Source organism: Aplidium turbinatum, chromosome 3, assembly GCF_918807975.1.
Source record: "Aplidium turbinatum chromosome 3, kaAplTurb1.1, whole genome shotgun sequence".
Classification (NCBI taxonomy): Eukaryota; Metazoa; Chordata; class Ascidiacea; order Aplousobranchia; family Polyclinidae; genus Aplidium; species Aplidium turbinatum.
In genome coordinates this window covers 14,276,891-14,296,568 of record NC_137474.1, presented here as the reverse complement: position 1 = coordinate 14,296,568, position 19,678 = coordinate 14,276,891, and the positions used below count along the sequence as shown (strand labels likewise).

The following is a 19,678-nucleotide window of genomic DNA, read 5'->3' as shown; positions in this document are numbered from 1 at the left end:
TGTTTCAAAAAAGGTGCCATATTTTAGCTAGGTGATGTGTGCGTGTGCTGCAGCCTATCAGCAACTTCCTTGAGCTGACTCTTGGCTGGCTTCACCTGCTCGTTTCTATGGTAATCAAGAGCGCCCTCGCATGGACGAATTGTGTGAATAAATATTCAAAGGAATTTTGGAGTTCACTTTCTGCTCACCTCATCTGACATTAACATCACTATAGCTTCATTGGTTTTTAATTTTGCATTGTTTACTTTTTATATTGACGTGATTTTTGGAATTTGAGTTGTTTATCATTATTCTTGTCAAATGATTTCGGAATAGACTGATCTCCTTGCTTGTTATCTACATAAGATTTACTTCATTTTACTCTATGCCGTTCGGCTTGATCTTTTTTTCAATTCAATTCAATTTATTTTTCTTTGTCAGAATGCAAAAGAAATGATATTGTGAAAAAGAAATACAGTAACAAAACTAACAAAAGGAAAAGGTGGCAAAACCTTAATGGTTTAAGACGTGCATGAAAGGATCTAATATTGCGGTATATGCATCAATAAATATAGTTAAGCACGGCCACCAAACCTGATACTTTAAAATAAGTTGATGAATTAGTTAAGAATCAGTCGCCTCCTCGTTCCTGGAACAACTGGAGCGCTAATTCTTAAAGCAATGAGAACACGACTGAACCCAACATCACAAAAACAAACTAATATACACAGTTACACACACATATTGAAATTACGTAACGGACTATCAAAACAAGGACTATTTACAGATTTCATACAGAAATAAAGTGTTCGCAGCAACGATATTAAGTAGCCTATATATTGCAGAACAAATACATAATATGGCAGCTCATTATCAAGATAAAATAGTTAAAAAAGCTTTGTTTTTTAAATTAATTTCCTGCGCATGTAAGAGCATAAGAAGCATGATGATATAGCAGCGTGTTTTTGGTATTTCTAATAAGAGTTGAATCATCTTTTATAGCGTCAATGAGGGATGGAGTGTTTTTGGTATCGCTAATGAGAGGTGGAGATTCTTTGGTAGTGCCGATGAAGGATGTAGTGTCTGAGTTGTTTCAAGCATCTTTTCCAAACCAACCTAAATAATAATCTTACGAAAAGTCAAGCGATCCTCTGAACATAATAGCTTATCAGGGAGTAGTTAGATGCAAGCTGGTAGTAACATAGTGATATATTCTTATCTGGCAAATATTAAATTATACAAAATGGTATAGTAGCTTATTCATGGAAGAGTAAAGATAGTAGGCTAATCATCATCCTTATCCGGTCGGGTGTAATATATAAGATATATGTATAGTAAAATATGTTAATGTATAATATAGTAATATATGATATGTGGGATAAATTTACAAAAGTGGAATTTGGAAAGACATGCTATACCAGGATATGGTGCAACAATCAATAATAGGCTACAGTCAGATAATTAAAGAGTTACAGCATAGGTTGTTAGAGGTTTATTTTCAAAACGCAAGTGCTTTTTCAAGTTACTGCAAAATATTGAAAAGGTTTCAATTTCAGTGATGGTTTTCGGGAGATGGTTCCACACTTTAACTCCACTAAACTGAATGGATTGTTGAGTCAAGCTTTTGGAGAAGTAGGGGAGGAAAAAGTGATTGTTGTTTCTGGTTGATATTGAGTGCAAATTGTTATTAAGTTGAAATAGAGAATTAAAGCATTGGGGTAAGTGATTGTGTTTGAGTTTGAACATAAATTTTGCAGTTTCTATTGTGTATAGTTCGTCAATTGTGAAGAAATTATGGGATTCAGAGTGATTTGATTCATGTTTTGCAATCATTTTTATAAATTTGTTGCAAATCTTTTGAAGCTTTTTTAAAACAGTTACATGACCATGCTTCCATACACTTATGCAATACCGGAGATTGCTTTCAATTAAAGAATGATAAAGGCAAATCAAATTGTTGGTGTTTAGGTAGGGCTTAACCTTGCAAATAACTCCAAAGTTTTTGCGAAGTTTTGCAGTAAAGATAGCATGTGGGGTTTCCATGACAAGTCTTCGCTCAGCAAAATGCCCAGAAAACTAATAGTGTTGACACGTTCAATGGGTTGATTGCATATAGACAGTGTGTAAGAGAGGTTTGAAAGTTTATTTGTATTATTGAATAACATGTATTTTTTTTTTTACATTTAGTGATAACTTATTTGCTGCTAACCAATTTGTTACTCCTGTCATTTCCTCATTCGCCATTTCGAAAAGTTTATCATAATTTTTACTGCAAAAGAATAAATTGGTATCGTCAGCAAACATTATAGATTCAGAATGTACTAAACATCTCGAAAAATCATTAACATAGATTAAAAATAATAGTGGTCCAAGGATCGATCCTTGTGGTACTCCATAACATATTTCTCTTTTAGCAGACATTGAGTGAGATACTTCTACAACTTGAAATCTGTTTTGTAAGTAACTTCTGAACCAGTCATGGGCTATACCCCTAATACCAAAATAGTAAAGTTTGTTTAGCATAATGTGGTGATCGATAGTATCAAATGCTTTGGACAGGTCCAAAAATATACCTAGTGTTGTTTCTTTTCTTTCAATTGCATTTGAAATTTTTTATCAACAAGATGTAATGCTGCATGACTTGTTGAGTGATTTTGTCTGAAACCAAACTGCTGACCATAGAAGAAGTTATTGCCTTCTAGAAAATTGTATATTCTTTTGTACATTATTTTCTCAAGTACTTTTGAAATTGATGGTAATAAACTGATAGGTCGATAATTACTGCAGTCTTTTGCTTTCCATTTTTTAAATAAAGGTATTACTTTAGATGTTTTGAATGATGATATGAATTTGCCATTGGTTAAGGATAGGTTAAATATATGTGCAAGTGCAGTAAGTATATTGTCTGGGGAAGCTTTTATAATTTTTGTTGGTATTTCATCAATGCCACAACTTAGTTTGGATTGAAAGGAAAAGAGAATTTGCTTAATTTCAAGAGTGGTGGTGGGCTGTAAAAAAATTGATTTACTAATAGGATTGGAAAGGTATGCTGAAAATTGTGAAGTTTTGTTTGGGATTTTATCAACTAGCTTTGAGGCAATTGAAGAAAAATATTCATTAAAGTAGTCAGCTTTATCTTTGTTGTGAGTTAAGATTTTATCTCCAGCAGCCAGACGGGACCATTTGTTGCACTTGCTTCTCCCTAATAGCTGATTTAAAACACTCCAGGTGCTTTTAAGATCATTTTTGTGTTTTAACAGAGCAATTTTGAAATGATTTTGCTTTTTGAGTTTCAGTGATCTAACATAAAAGTTTCTCAGAGCATTGTACCGGGATTTATTTATTTCAGATGATTTTCTAAAGTACTTTTTATATGCAAGTTGTTTTTTTCTATGAAGTTCACAGAGTTCAGCATCATACCAACATTGGGTTTTCGTGTGTTTTACTGATTTGACAGGAAAACTATTTTTAAATAATTCGGAGTAATTGTTAAAAAACCTATTGTAAGCTGCATCAGTGTTAGTTTCTTCCATTATATTTTTAGTGTTAAACTCTGATAGTTTTTTAACAAAATTACAGATGTTTGTGTTACTAAAGCACCTTTTCTCTTTGAAGTGGGAAAATTCTTGAATTAAACCTAATTGAGAGCATTGTATTACAGGCAGATGGTCAGCAATGCAGTCAACTATTATACCAGCATTTGTTTTGGCATTATAGACATATAGACATCTACAACAATAAGAAAAATCTACACAACAATAACAAAAATAACAATCCCAGATTGAATCTAAAATTGATTCGACTTGAGTGTAGACGTTCAAAAGACGTTCAAAGATGTTAAAAGGGATGCAGAGAAGAGATATAGGTCGATAGCTCTTCTCGGACCCTCTTTTGGCTTGTGAAGCTTAGGGATCGCGACTACTTTGGCTCGTCTCCAGATTTTGGGGATTTTGACTTGGCATAAGCAGGAAGACAAGAATTTGCGCAGCAAAGACTTCATAGCAGTGCCAGCAATCCAGCATGGAGTACAAGTTCGGGCAGATGCCGTCTAGACCAGGGGCCTTACGGGTCTTATAGTTGATTGTAGAGCAGCGGTGAACTCATCCGATGTGAATTCACCAGAAATGCTTTCCTCGTCTGGTGTTGGAATTTTCCAGAGATGACGTTTCCCTCTTTACAAGTTTGGAGAACTTGCAGTCGCTTGTTTTATAGGTCTCGTTTTTTACTAGTTGTGATGCGATGTTACTGACAGTAACGGGACATTGGCGGGAAGGGCGTGCTGAACGGCCCGTAAGGTTGTTGACAGTAAGTTACTCCATGCTATCCGGCTAGAATGTGTAAAGTCGATAGTGTTGACGGTGTCTTTCCATCGCTCTAGCCTCCGTGAGTCCAGCTGATCGAGCGGCTGAGGCAGCACCTGGTGAGACACGAACATAGAAGCGATAGGGGAGATAGCCCAACAGTACCCAGTTTTTCTGAATATTTGAAATTTTTCCTCAAAAGCTTGTCAATAATATTCATTTTTTTACGCTATGTCTTAGTACTATCTTTATGCTATTTATTGATAGTTTAGTTTAAATTCTACGATAAGCAGTATTTGCATAATGGCAATATAAAAATGCTTAAAAAAAGTGCGCACTGTAGGACACGAATGCCTAACACTGCCCATGTAGGGTACCTACAGTGCCCACTTTCTGTAAACACATTGAAGAACACATTAATAGCAATTCCAATATTGTCGAAACCGATCTTTCTTTTTGTGAGCAGTCTACTAACTACTAACTAGCATGAAAAACCGGAACCATTTCTTTCCGGAAGTTTTATTTTCGTTCCAACATTTCGGCATTTTTTTATTGTATTTTACAGCAAGTTCGAATGCCAGTAGCCTATTCTAGCTGTCTTGGTCCTGTAGCCAAAGTGATGCTTTGCGCGTCTTGAAGATATTCACAAAGCTTCCTCTTTTCTTCGTTGGAGAATATTCTGTTCAGTATAGGCCTAGTTCGGTAGAACGTTTTTCAGTGCTAAAGTTTCTAACTCATTGTGGGTACACGTTTCTGTATAACGCCCCAGTGTCCTGCGAGGAATGCCGAATTCTTTGGAAACAGAATTGATAGACTTTCTATCGGTACGGACTACTTTGCAAGCTTTTTTCATGATTTTCGGAGAATGTTTCACCATTTTCTTAGCCACTTTTCTAGATCACTCTGCAACAATAGGCAATTAAGTTATACGTATATATGTATGTAGTCAAGGGAAAAAACTGAAAATGGAGAACCGTAAAACGTTTGATAATGTAGTTTTGATCAAGCCAATAGCCTACAGACCATCTATCCTACCGAGTTGTCAGCTGACAATTGTATTCTGCAAGGTTCCAACAGTGCCCACCCTGAGCACTGTTGGAACTATCGTTGGTGGGCACTGTTGGCACCGACACCATGTTGAACAAAACAAGCTGTAACTTCCTAACTGCTGCAGTTATGTCTTGCCAAAACGTAACATATAAGACTATAGGCTACCTATTCACAATGGTATTGCTAAATATCTGATATAGTTAATGATGATTTGATGAGCACGGTTTTCCTTTTTATGCAAAATAATAATAATTTCCTTCAAATTTGACATCCTTTCGCAGCTAGCTGCCTGTCTTTAGCTAAGCCTTCAAGTTGTGACTGGGATATCATTGGTCACGTGGCAATACCTCAAAGTCGAGCGTTAAATCAGAATGCATTGTCGCCAAAAACGGAGGTTGAGCACTGTAGGACACTGGGCACTGTTGGAGGATCTCCCCTATAAAGTTTCGCACTCTGAATCCCAACATGGCATGTAGTTCTTTCGGCAGCCTCGAGGGATAGCTTGTTTATCTGCAGATTCGATGGCACTGCAGAAGTCTTGGTAGGCCTCATCAACGTTGGTGGTAAAAGCAGGGGCGAGTTCAACTGATGCACTTTTAGATCGAGGGCCCCCGTGGAAAAAAATTTTACCAGGTAACTTGACGGTCACCCCACACCGTTGCTAATGCGCTTTTCGCCAAACTCAGTCGCAACCTGAAGGGAATGCACAGTAATGTATGCGCATACAAAAAATATTGACGCCGTCAGCGTAAACACAAACGTTTGAAAAACCATACGCCGTATGCGTCAACGTAACTTGTAAAAAACTTGGCGGCGTCAGCGCATACACCAGCGTAAACTCATTTTGTTTGCCAGGTGCCAAACATTCACACGGCATAAACCACTCGAAACAAACAAGTTTTATTTTGAATTTCCACAAAGAAACACAAGCGTCTGAAAGTGTTTATCTGACATTTTGCTGCGTTTTGGTTTCAATATGTCTTTGCCCATTGAAAACATTCTTTCAACTTATTCAAAATTTGGAAAGTTTGATAAAAAAATGCAAACCACAGCTAAGACATTAAAAAGTATGCGTAGATGCTATGCGCTAAAAAACCGCGAAAACTTTACGGCGTAGCCTCAAGCGACAACTATCCAAAAAAATGTGGCCGCAAGCGTTAGGGTAAACAAAAGTCTACGCCGCAAGTCTACGGCGTAGAATTTGCGTCGTATACGTAGGCTACATCTCTGGGAATGCGGATATAGATGATACAGTAGGTTCAGGCGTGAGGATGGTGGCATGTATACATTGATGATGCAATCTTGAATGTTCACGCAAACCCATTCTATTTCCTCATTGGCGGAGGAGCTTGCAAGCGTCCAGTTTAAGCTCTCATGGACAAACGTGGTAAGACCATGTTTCCTGCTTTGGGTAGACCCAGCTAGTGAGTAGTGTGAAATTACTAGCTTGTCTGCAGAAGTGCAGTGGGTCTCCTGGAGGGGGATAACAAGAGCTCGGTTGTTATGAGCGAGCTGCTCGATCACATTGATTTTGCTAGATGTGATGCCCTCAGCGTTCAGCTGTAAGGTGGTGGGACGACGGTACTTGTCGACAGTGAAACTGCCGTGCTCTGAAAAGAACGGTTCCCGTAGGATCTAGTACTGAGCGTTCCGGGTCGATGTTCGGTTTCGACAATCTTCGTTTTGTATTTTTATGATGCTACTTACAGAGGGGACCGCATGAATGTGACTGTTTTTCTCCAATTTGTTATCTATGTCTATGACGTAGCAATGCTCCGACAGCTAGCTTGTGCAAAGCGAACAGTGCTGCCAACCTTGCGGGTTTCCCACAAACTTGGGCTTGATTTTTTTGAATTTACGTATTTATTTTTGAGGTTGCTTGATGCTTGTGTTGGGCTTGCTTTTTTGCCAGTCTAACGTTTTTTTAACTTGTTTGGTCAGATAAAACGTTTTATGAATAAATTATGACTTTGGAAAGTTCACATACAAACAGGAAATATTTTTCTTTTTCCTACTTTGCGAGACTGTGGAATGCATGCTGAGATGAAAACTTTATTTGCAAACCATCTTGAAAAATTATTGTAGCCTATAAATTTTTGGTTCGTTTCATGGATTTCAAATCTCATAAACATTTGTTTGCTACATTCTCTTTGCCATTGAACACAGACGTTGACAAAGTACCAGATGATATCCAACTTGAACTGATTGCCCTCCAAGAGAAGATTGATTTGAAAGCACAGTATTTAGAGACGAATCTTGGTGACTTTTACCGAAAACATCTCAACCCAGATAACTTTCCGGATTTGAAAAAAATTATCGCTTCAAAAATGGTTATTTTTGGCTCAACGGTTTTTGTGCAAACAATTTTTTTCTAAAATGAGTATGAAATTTCGTTATCGGTCTGTTTTGACAGACAAACACTTGAAAAATGGACTTCATATTGCGAGCACTTCCATTAAATACCAATTTGAAAAAGGTTGTCGGAAAACAAAGCCAACTGCAAATTTTTTGCTGAATTCGTTTAAAGTCGGTGTGACAATAAATTTGAATAGCAGTTTTCTTCAGAAATTTATACGTCTTAACCATGATGTACTGCATAGAGGTCGAGACAACGCACAACAGGATTGTTAAAACTGGGGGCAAATAGTGACATCATAGTACCATTGTCTTCAATTGAACCGGCATTGAAGGTGTATTAATATCCATAAAACCAAGCTTGCCATCGACATTGATCCCAAAATAAGCACCACTAAAAAATTAAATTTTCATACGAAACGAAACAAACGTTTCTGAACAAATCTTTGCATTCCTAGGAGACATAACATAATTATCACATTCTATATTTTTTGCCAGAAACAATCTGTTCCGATTCAATTTATTCAATTCAATTGATTTCATTGCTGGCGCGAACATGTAGAAAACGATAAGGTAAATACAGAAACTTCGCACCAACAAACAGGGTTGCCAGATTTTAAAGCACTAAATATGCCAAATTCTTCTGAAAAATATGCCAAATTAGAAACGCAAGAATCCAAGGTCAAAATTATATGAAAACAATTGAAAATTCAAACAAAACATTTACAACTATCAAGAATTCAACAACTAGCAAGAATTCAAGGTCAAAATTAGATAAAAAAAAAAAATGAAAATTCAAACGAAATATTTACAACTATCAAAAAATTGTGTAAATTGCACCAACTACAAATAATCAGCTTCAAAAAGAACACAAATTTACGGAATGTGTGATACCTTTCAGAATTCAGCGCAAACAGCTCAAAATTATTAATCTTCATTCAAATCATTACCTTCACTCAAATTATGCCAAAATATGCCAAATTTACAAAAAAATGCCAAACACAAAATTTACATGCCAAACAACAAAAATATGCAAAATTAATGAAATTTGGCATTAAATAAGACAAATTGGCAACCTTTCCAACAAAAGGAAAAAAACAGTAAAAAGAAAAAGAAATGATTTTATAGATATTTGCAAAAGGAGAATCTAGACGGCTTCAGATCGCAGTTGCAGTGTGGTAGAACATTGATTCCGGTACTTCTCTTAAAGGCAACGTGACAACCGACGGGTCTCAGAGGCTTTGGAATAATTCCTGCCATGTTCGTCTGCAAAAAACATACCGTACACATAAACATAAGCCTAAATGACACACGAAATGTAATCTTATTATAGGCCTACAGTTCAAAAAACGTACCATTCAATCGTTCCTACCTTATAGTCAGATTATTGCAAAATCAGTGTATAATGGATTATTGCAAAATGCTTAAGAATCTTTGATCAAACTTTTTCTTTAGGCCTTTGACTTCTAGAGTGAAACAGTCTATATTGGCGGTGCCCAAAGGCCTGCCTGTTGCGTTAATGTTACCGTAATTTGGGGTGAATAGGGACTGCGGGGTGAATAGGGACAAAAAATATATTTTTATATGTTTTTAATAAAAAAATAGTTAAACTTAATATTTCAAACACAATATTTGCTTTGCGGATACATATAAGTTTATTGATAATTCAAGGCTGATAACTTTTTTGAATAATATATTGCAACTGCACAGAGACCAAAATCACTTGGGTAAATTTTTTGCTTATTTATTTATTATGGTCAAAACTTTGTTTGTGGAAATCGGTTGACCGCAGGCAAATACACTTTTTCTGGGTTTGCACCTGGTTAGGTTGGTTATCCTACATATACAAAAAAATTTTGGACCAACTACGTTTACGTTGATTGTGTGTATTTTTTACTTTATTTTTCATGACAAAAATTTCAACTTTTGTGGGGTGAATAGGGACAATGCCAAGAAATTACAAACCGAAGTGGGGAGCCAAGCGACACAAGAAATATGATACCAGCACCTTGCAAAAAGCTCTTGAAGCTATAGATGGGGGAATAACATCACAAAAGTCAAGATATAAAGCCCAAAGGAGGTCAGCTGGCTTTAGGAGAAGCATTAGAGGATCATCTAGTTGGTCGACTCTTGTTATGTGCACAGTGGGGATAGCCCATGGACAAATTTGGCATAAGATACATCGTAAAAGCTCAATTTGATAGAAGGGAAATTTAACACACGAAGTTTAAGAATAATATGCCGGGTAATGACTGAGTAGAATCGTTTCTCAAACGGCACAAAGATGTGTTGGCTCAAAGGCTGTGTCAAAATATCAAACGGTCAAGAGCTGCAATCTCCTTTACTGCCATAATAGCTTTTTTGACAATTTTGAGGACACAAGAGATGTGCCGCCTGGAAACATAATGATTTATGACGAGACTCTAACCTCAGTGATAATCCTGGGAAGAAAAAAATTGTTGTTAAATAAAAATTTAATTTTTCAATTTTTTGACATTTTATTTTAATAAAAAAGCTTTTTGCCTCATGCCAAGCACCAGCAGGTTCAAACCTTTGCATTACTTCAAAGCATCAAGTACTAAAGCTTCAGATACGGTGTTCCTATTCACCTCATGCGCAGATCGAAAAGGTTTAAAATTAGAAAAAATAAAATGTCCCTATTCACCTCAAAATTGGGGTGAATAGGAGCATCAGTTTTTTCCAAATATCTCAAAATTCTTAGGATTTATAAAAAATACAAAATTACATAAACATAGGTCTAAGATATGGACATAAGTCAAACTACTAAAAATGGCAACACTATATATTATTGGAAAAGCCTGTGTAGCAAAAACCTTTAAAATTGTCCCTATTCACCCCAAATTACGGTATGGTTTTATTTATTGTTGTTCTACAACAGCTGAGCTCTTTTAACGACAGAGCTCATGTTAAATTTTTATATCAGGTTTACGATGTCATCGCATTATTACCCCTCTGTCTACCGTGGGGTCCAATGGACCTCAAAACAAATTTCGTTCTGTGATTTCTCAGGCCATATAGCAGATGCGACATTGATATACCGTACCTTGACTTTTCACGGCTTTGCTTGATCTTTAGGAAAACATAATAATTATTGATCTCAAACAAAAGTTTGTAACATAAAAAAAATAATAGCATCTTGTACATGGGGTCCAATGGACCCCAAGCCTGCTGCATTGGAAGTAATCTTGTATTACAACAGCACTAAAAGGGGAGTCAACACTTTTGACACAATGGTTAGGAAATACACTTCCAAAAGAATGACGAGAGGAAGAGGATGGCTGATAGCTCTATTTTACAATATGATCGATGTCACTGCTGTCAATACTTTTGGATATGGCATCAATTGCAAGGCGAAAATAGCAGCACAACATTCAGCATAAAAGAGAAGAAAATTTTAGATCCAACTAGGAAAAGAGAATGCAGGATTACCAGCTTCGACTTCAATATCAACAAAACATCTAAATCCGCAACAAAATTAAAGAAACAGCTGTTGAAGATCAGGCGCCAAAATCAAAGAAGGCTAGATGCTATCGTTGCGAAAGACACAAACACCAAAAATGTAGACATTTCTGTACTTTTTGCAAACTCAACATTTGCCAAGAACATTCGCAAATCATGTGTATCATAATGAATGCGATAATATATAAACTAGCAATATTTCTTGTGAACTATCATGCAGGCCTATATACGTTTTTTTTAGCTAAATCTCTCAATAGTTTGACCATATTGCTCAAGAATAGACCAATTCCGTATCAGTTTGGTTTGTGCGTGGGTTACTGTTTGAAAATTTCGAGTATTTTTGGTTTTTCTACAGTGTTTGAAAGTTGTGATTTTTGTAGTCTGTTACGCCCTTTCCTATTCAGCTTTAATTTCATCACCGGAGCTGACTTTTTTTGTCCAAAACAAGTCCTTTGAAGCTTGGGGTCCAATGGACCCCAATGGTAAAACTTGCATATTTTTTTCGGTAGACAGGGGGTTACCCAATAACTTATCTTCACTGCTTTACGCAATAAAGAATACAATCACTATATAGGCTACCGTTTTATTGGGTTTGACCCGACCTGGAATCGGTCTCAGATCTACCAGCACCATAGTTGAAGGTGAAACCACTCGGCCGCTGAGTGTGTGCCTGTTGTTAGTCTCGAAGACTCGAATGACTCACAAAATACTCAGTAACTGCTCACATAGCAGTCCTTGCTTCACCCAACAGAAGGCACGCGCACGTGTCGCGTAATTACCATTGCGTACTTAGGGCATAACGTCAAGTGCCTTTACACTACACTGCCCGCGGGTAACAATATCTGTGACCCCGTTTGGGCTCTAGAACAGTGGTTCCCAACTCATGGGTCGCGACCCAAAGTTGGGTCGCCTGATAATTTTTTTGGGTCGCTTGTTTTTCAGGCATATTGTATCTTGGGCGAAAAAAATAACAATAAAAAAAAATTTAAAACGTGATGAGATCGATCACAAAACTGGAAAAAATAAACACAAGTCATGAAGCGTTTCATGTCGAGACATCGGAAAGCTTTGTAGCATGATCGTAGTGCAAGAAGTTTTAACAATTTTCGCTTTTATTATTATTATTTAAATGTAAACCCAACAAAAATTTCAGTCTCAAACATACATTAACTTGACAAAGTTAAGGGATATATATTGTAACGTGCACTATTGTTATGTCACAAATGCCATGTCGGACAAACTATGACAAAGTTTTCCACACGTTGGACCACGCATAGTCTGGTGTGGTAAAACCCATCAAAGACAAAGCCCCAAGTGCTGTATGGACTTATTGCTTTCTCCACAGAGAGGCCTTTGCTGCAAAAAAGCTGTCTCAAGAGCTGCACGAAGTGTTGAATGATGTGAAGTATGTAAACTGTGTAATCAAAGCAAGTCCACTAAATCGGCATTTGTTTTCGTCTTTGTGGATTCTGATTATTATCAAGCATTACTGTTGCACACAGAAGTGCGATAGTTGTCACGAGGTCGCGTCCTGAAGCGAGTTTGTAATTTGCGAGAGGAGATTGCTATCTTCCTGAGGCAACAGAACTGCGTGAGATTAGCCGAGAAGTTTTTGCAAGAACATTTCAAGGCAAATGTTGCTTACCTTGCCGATATATTTGACTCTCTGAATTCTCTAAATTTATATACGGTATGCAAGGCAACGGTTTTACGGTGATTGATCACGTCGCAAAAGTTTCTGCTTACCACAAAAAACTCATATTCTGGAAAAGTTATGTCACCAGAGATGAGTACGATATATTTCTTCAGCTAACGCAATATATTTGTGGCAATGAAGTTGATATTAAGCAAACGAATTAGACACCTGGAACAGTTTGCCAAAAAGTTTGTGCACTACTATGGAAAATCTGTAACACTTAATAACCAAAATGATTGGATAATTGATCCATTTGTTGGAAAAGATCTGCCTCAACTTTCCATCCATGTTCCAGAACAGTTATGGACATAACGACAGAAGTAGCAAACCGTATTTCTTTTGCGTCCTTCAAAGACAAATACCACAAAGATTCTGCAAACATCCACTTTTGGGCTTACATGTACAAAGTGTATCCTACAGTTTCACAATTAGGGATTCAAAAACAGATTCCATTTGCAACAACTTGGCTTTGTAAGATTGGATTTAGCGCCATGTGTGCATTGAAAACTGAACAGCGAAACCGGCTGGAAGTTAAAGCCGACGTGCGGCTATGCCTAAGCAAAATAACGCCTCGACTTCAAAAACTCACTGACAGCAAGCCAGCACAGCTATCTCATTAGTGATTTGATAAACATATTATTTTCGGAAAAAGTTACTGCTTTTGTAGTGCTGTTTGTTTGCAACACAATCTTGTATGGCTTTTAAAATACTACGACAATTTGCTTGGGTCGCAAGATTTTACCGAACTGAATTTTTTTTTTTAAATGGGTCGCCTTAAAAACGAGTTGGGAACCACTGCTCTAGAATATAGGCCTACTATCTTAAAGCTTAACCCAAATTTTATTGAAATATTAGTGAAAAATTTATAAGTCGCCAAGACTCGCAAAAAGCGAAATGCGGCATGTGGCTACAAAACCTTGGGCACCCCCAGTGCCAGATTTACTACTACACTGGAAAGGTTGAAGCCTAAGGCCTCAAGATTTGGGGGCCTCAAAATTTAAGATTTACAACGTATATTAATACGGTCGTCATGCAATATTATTTTCTGGTCTTTAAAAAGAAAAGAAGCTATCTATCAAAGTTGCACAAATGCTTTCTTTTCTTGCTATGCTAATTTGACAGCATTAATTAAGAAATTCAGCAAAATGCAAAACTACCGATGGAAGCACTATACCCAGAAGATGTTTATATAAAACTTACGAGTGAACATTTGCGCTTTCACATGTAGATATTTGCGAAACAAAATTACAGGCCCACAGAAGAGCATGTTTTGTCTTATAGGGACCTTTTTAGTATATAAGTTACAAGTAGACTAAAACATTTAGATAACCTTTCCAAATGTAGAATCATTTTTTTAGCTTAATGGTTCCAAACTTGTCAGGAAAGAGACCGTTTTCAAGACTTAAAAACTAAAAAATGAATTAAGATTTAATTAATTATAATCTTAATGATAAAACTACGTGATGATAAAACTTCGTTGTTTATATGTCTTTGAACCAGACTATTTAATGAGAACATATATCGTAGGATAAATGCATTGTGTGATGACTATTGTTGTCAAGAAGGCTATATTATGTAACTTATAGGTATAATTATTTTTTTAGCATTTTTTATAGAAACAATATAAATTTTGTAAGTTCAATATTTGTTTAAAGAACAGAACATTAGCAATAAAGTAGCTACAATTATTTCATTTGACCAATATATCCCGTTTTTATTTCACAAAACGTCTACAATTAAATTACCAGCTTTGGTTATCTTCAAACGGTTAATTTCAACACTCATGTGCATATTTTTCCATCAATTGTTCACTGTGGTATCAGTGGTTGTTTGTTTGTTTGAAATACTTGTCTTTATGGCTGTTAAGGTGGAGGTTGGGGGCCTCAAAAGCATAATAGTCTAGGGCAGGGGCTCCCAACCTGGGGGCCATGGCCCCCTGGTGGGCCATGAGCCTTTTTCAAGGAGGCCATGGAAAAATTCGAAAAATAATAATTTTTTTAATTTATCATCTCTAAGTTCACTCCAACACTATATAACAAAAGAAATAAATTAAAATTTAATACAAAATAGTAGTAGCCTACATTTTGCCCAAATCTTCATGGAATGGTCTTTACCGGTTACTGCATAAACAAGTTTTTTAATTAAAATGACTTTTCTTAATTTTTTCAAAAGGTTGAAAAAAATAGGAGGCCATTGATTTTTCAAAATTGTCAAAGGGGGCCACGGTGTAAAAAAAGGTTGGGAACCCCTGGCTTAGGGCCTCTCTTTAACTAAATCCGGTCCTGGGCACCCCTGGTCTATAGCGACATTTCTTAGACAATAGAAAGTGTTACTCTACTTTGCTTTTGACCTGGCAACTGGTGATGAGAATTTTTTTGTGGTGTTGATAGTATTGGTTTGCATTTATGGTAGTCTACGTGCAAAACATCAAAGTCCTATCTTAGAAACTTAGGTTGTAGGTTCTGAAGCCTGGGTTGGTTAGGTTTTCAACATTCATCCTCGTATTAACAAAGCCTTTAATAGGTTATTTCTGGCAGTTTCGCACACTTGCAGGGGTTTTGAACCACTAACGTAGGGCCGGTTATTGAGATTGGCAGAGTGAAGTTTCCATAAATGTTGAAGCGTTGTTGTCTCCACTAGGTGCTGCTGAATGGAGAGCAGTCCTGAAATGCGTTGCTCAAGCGCACACCCCGAGAGTCGAACCAGCGCCACTTGATCTTCAGTCGGCCGCTTAACCACTCAGATACAGGAACGGACTTAAACAAACGTAAGTCACATGCAGCCGGTCATGCGTGACTTGTAGTTATCAATGAGGTGGTGGGCAGAGGTGTGCCGGATCCGGACCCGGATCTTGTTGTTTTTCATTCGATCCGAATCCGATCTGATTCCTACTTTTGTTTTTATAAAAATTGGATCCGCTTTCTAAATTAGCATGTCTTTTTTTGTATGTTAAACACAAAATATAAATTTAAAATAAGTTTTTGGCAACATTTTCAAACCTGGAGAAAGCAAAAGCTGGATCGGATCAAGATCCTAAAAATGTAGGATTCGGACACCTCTGCTTGTGGGCTCAGGCTGACACTTTGACATGTTTCACAATCGACTTTTCATAAATTGGTATTCGACAGGAAGTCAACAGACGACCCTTCGCGACGCATAAAAGAGAGTACCGGTACGCGAATAAACAGTGAGGAAGATTAGGCTAACATTTTTACTTGAGTTGTGCTATACTGGTGAATAAAGGATAGATTTCCAGTTGGCAAAAACAAACATGAGACTTACCTCCAACTTTTCATTGTAGCTTCCGTTCATCTGCAGCACTCGAAACAAGTAAAGACGTTCGTTATCTTTGCAGTACCACCTACCATTGTCTTTGCAAAAATATATGCCAAGAGGAAAGTACTCTTCAAGCGAATTGAAAACCATACTCAAAGGGTTTGTTTTCAATCTCTCTGTTAACATCCTTGCAGTTGCGTTTATCTCAGAGTCATTGGAAAACTTCGACTCAATTTCAGAGTGCATAAAGTGTAGTTCATTAGCATAAAAGTCCTTTGTGTTTTCTTCAATAGAAACACTAACAGATCTGCTCATGTTCAAGCCAAAACAAATTGCTTAAAAATACTTGTTTCTCAATAAAATACTCCTCCTTTACAAACAAGCTACATTTAAAATTCAAATATATTTTTTAAATTTTTATGCTATAGATAAAATATAATTAGAAGTGTTCTCATGGCCACTTAAAGATACGGCCTGATTTGTCACATTTTGCAGAAATTTCCAGGTTTTTCTAACTTTGGGCGGAAGTTTAATTAAATTTTTCTAAAAATTAGATTTTTACGCTTTCTTTATTCTTTTCCCCAGATGATACAATAGGTTTTAACATCCTCACATGTTGAAAAACAAAGAAAATTTGGTTTCGATGATTTTAGTCAGACTGTTAATTTTTAATAACAGTCTGATTTTGCGTTTTTCAACTTACTTTTTCTCATTAGCTACTGCTTCCCCAAGGCAGCAAAAAAGTTTTATGTCATTAGGAAACCGTAAAAAGTAAAAACATCTCAGAAAATGTCAGTCAAGCACTAGCAGTAGCTGTAATCAAAATCTGCAAAATGTGACAAATCAGACCTCATCTCCAGGTGGCCATGTGTTCTCATACATTGCTGAAGGCCTACGCAGGATTTTCTTTGAAGAAGCAATGCTTAAAGAAAATACTTTTTTGAAAAACACCTTTGTGTTAACACGAGCCTAACGTATGATTATTACCATACACAGCTTTCATTTCAAACTACATTTCAAACAAATGTTAAAATTTGCAACATTGAGGCTACTTTGGTGGATTGTGCATAGAAAACAAATGATATGAAAGCAAACGGGATAGAAAGACTTGGATTTTGTTTGGCCTAACATTGTTTATCTAATTTCACACCGCAAGCATCCAGTCAAAACACACAAGTCGAGCATGGTTTGTTGAGGTGAGCGCATGCACTGGTGGAAACTAACGAAAACATTGTCGGTGCTGTTCCAACGCGAAGGTAGGTAAAAATCCATACTGAAAATTCTTTTTCTATATTTCGTTTCTTTTTTTCCCGCTTATCTTATCGAGCATACAGCAAATTTAAAGATAATACAACCATGATGCCTATGTAATAAAAACTTGCAAGCAATTCAAGACAAATACCGGTCAGTGACGCAGCTAGAAAGAAAAATTTCTGGGAAAAAATCAACTGTTGGAGGGGTGGTAAACGTTATTTAACATAAATTGCAGTGCTAGTAAAACGTTGTAATAACATTAAAACATATTTTTGTGGGAGCAAGAGAAAATTTTGCGGGAGCGATTGCCTCCACAAACCTTTCGTGGCTACGTCCCTGATTCCGTTATAAAAAAATTCGTGCTCTGCCACCGCATAGGTCTATATAGGTGCGCCTTGAGGTAAACAAAAGATTAAGAAACACTAAACTAAACTGCCACGAGCTTCGCATGGATGCGTTGAGTGCTGGGCCGTGAAAAGGCAGCGGGCTTTGACTTTTTTTTTTACTACGCTTCTGGCAAGATTTTGTAGTTTTTTAACTGTTGCGATCCAAAATCCGGTAAAAATGTTAGCTTCAACTTAATGATTTAAAAAAATTAAAGAGGCTGGCGTTGGCATGGCCTTATGCCTCCCCTGCGTACGCCACTGCTTCCATACTTTGTTACCGAGCATTATGCCAAGCTTTTGGCACTAACGAGAGTAGAATATCCTCTGGTTTTCTCTAGAATCTTCTAACGAGGTAATTATTCTGAGGGTTTCGGACAGCCCACGATTTTTTTCCAAAGGTAATAGGTATTTTAAAACTTGAAAACATGTATCTTGGTCATTGGCCTATAGTCTATACTGTAGGCTATACAAAACTACATATTTTTTACATCAACGTATAACTAGGCCTACCTGCCTCTCGGCAGATGAGTGTTGCAGGATGGACAGTGATAAACACATGTTTCGTGTGTGTTTTCGGAAAAGTCTTGATGGCTAGTGTGGAGGCCAGTGGCGCAGGAACTAATTTGCTCTAGGGGGGGTGCTGAAACTGCCGTAGTGTTTTCAGCTTCTGGGGGGGGCGAAGCCCCCCCAGGCCCCCTTATGGGCGAGAACATTTAAAACTAACTTTGTGGTAAGCATTCGGTCCCCTGCTGTGTAAATAACGACGCCAAAAAACACACATTGAAACAAATCAGGAAGGGAAACAACAAAGCAGATGTTCAGGAAGTTAAAATAAAAACGAACAAATTAGAAAGTGATATGAAAACGACAGTTTGTGAAAATGAGTTCTCACACGCTTCCAAAGATTGCTTTTCGCTCAGGTGTTTTCTCTATGAACCGTGTCGTGAGTTCTTTGACATCGACAGTATCCAAAATGTTTTGGTGGACATGCATCAACGCAAAATGGGTAAGTCTTTTTTGTGTCATTGAGCTTTTCAACCACGTTTTCAGGCGTCTTATAGCAGAAAAATAGCGTTCTGATGATGCAGCTGAAACCGGGATGCAAAGGCAGAGCTTCGCGTTTCTTTGAAAAGATCTGGTGTTTGAGGGTTTAGTTGCGATAGTATCTCAGCAACCTTTTGAACTAAATTTGCGGTTTTTCCACATACAGCATCGCTGAGTAAGGTAAGTTCCGTTTTAGGCGATCTTTTCTGATGGCATCGGGTAAGCTGATCTCAGTATCAGACCTTTCCTCACCATTTGCACAGCTTAGAAGGGCCTTCTCTCTGTTGGCTGCTGTAAGCAGATCCGCCTGATCGAATCTTCGATCAAGCTCAGCTTGAACCAAATCAAGGGAAGCGTTGTATTGCTGTTTCCACGCTACTTCTCCGGCAGACGACAAAGCATCCGATTCCACTATGTGTTCGAAATCTTGCTGGAGTTTTACTCACTTGGGGTTCCTTTGGCGTCTTTAGGTTATTGGCAGACGCAAAGAGGTTCGCTGCTTCCATAAGCTTGGAAACGGATTCATCTTTTCTGAGATTTTGATCCTTCGCCGAAATGGTGATGGATTCCAAAGCTGAAGAATCAGAAATCTTCTTGTTTTAGAGCTGTCTTGCGACGACTTCTGCACGCTGAGAAATTTCATCGCTGCAGGTAATCGCAAAATAAAGCCGCATCGTGCGTACTTGTTTTACCAAGCCGAATAGCTTTGCACGTGCGTCTTCTCTCATTGTACTATCTTCTATCGTGTCGGTCAGACGTTGCAACAGGGTAGGGTAGCACTCTCGTGATTTGTCATAACCTGATATCCACCATTTTCAAGTTTTCGAGATAAACGACTTTTTGTGTTTATAGCTGTA

General features: G+C 37.3%; 1 protein-coding gene across 1 annotated transcript; it reads right to left on the bottom strand.

Annotated features, from left to right (window-relative positions):
- Positions 1-7,381: 7,381 nt before the first annotated feature.
- On the bottom strand, positions 7,382-16,514 carry LOC145767417 (uncharacterized). The gene is made up of 2 exons (XM_082579234.1): positions 16,144-16,514; positions 7,382-8,951 (listed from the first exon to the last, which is right to left on the bottom strand). Exons 1-2 carry the CDS (start codon positions 16,450-16,452, stop codon positions 8,808-8,810), a joined length of 453 nt encoding a protein of 150 aa, XP_082435360.1. The 5' UTR covers positions 16,453-16,514; the 3' UTR covers positions 7,382-8,807.
- Between the last annotated feature and the right edge of the window lie 3,164 nt (positions 16,515-19,678).

Bases quoted from the DNA above. Each gene is read 5' to 3' on its own strand.
- LOC145767417 (XM_082579234.1), bottom strand. From the start codon at position 16,452: ATGAGCAGATCTGTTAGTGTTTCTATTGAAGAAAACACAAAGGACTTT. The intron at 8,952-16,143 runs GTAAGTCTCATG...TGTTTTTTGCAG, and splicing joins GCTACAATGAAAAGTTGGAG to ACGAACATGGCAGGAATTAT.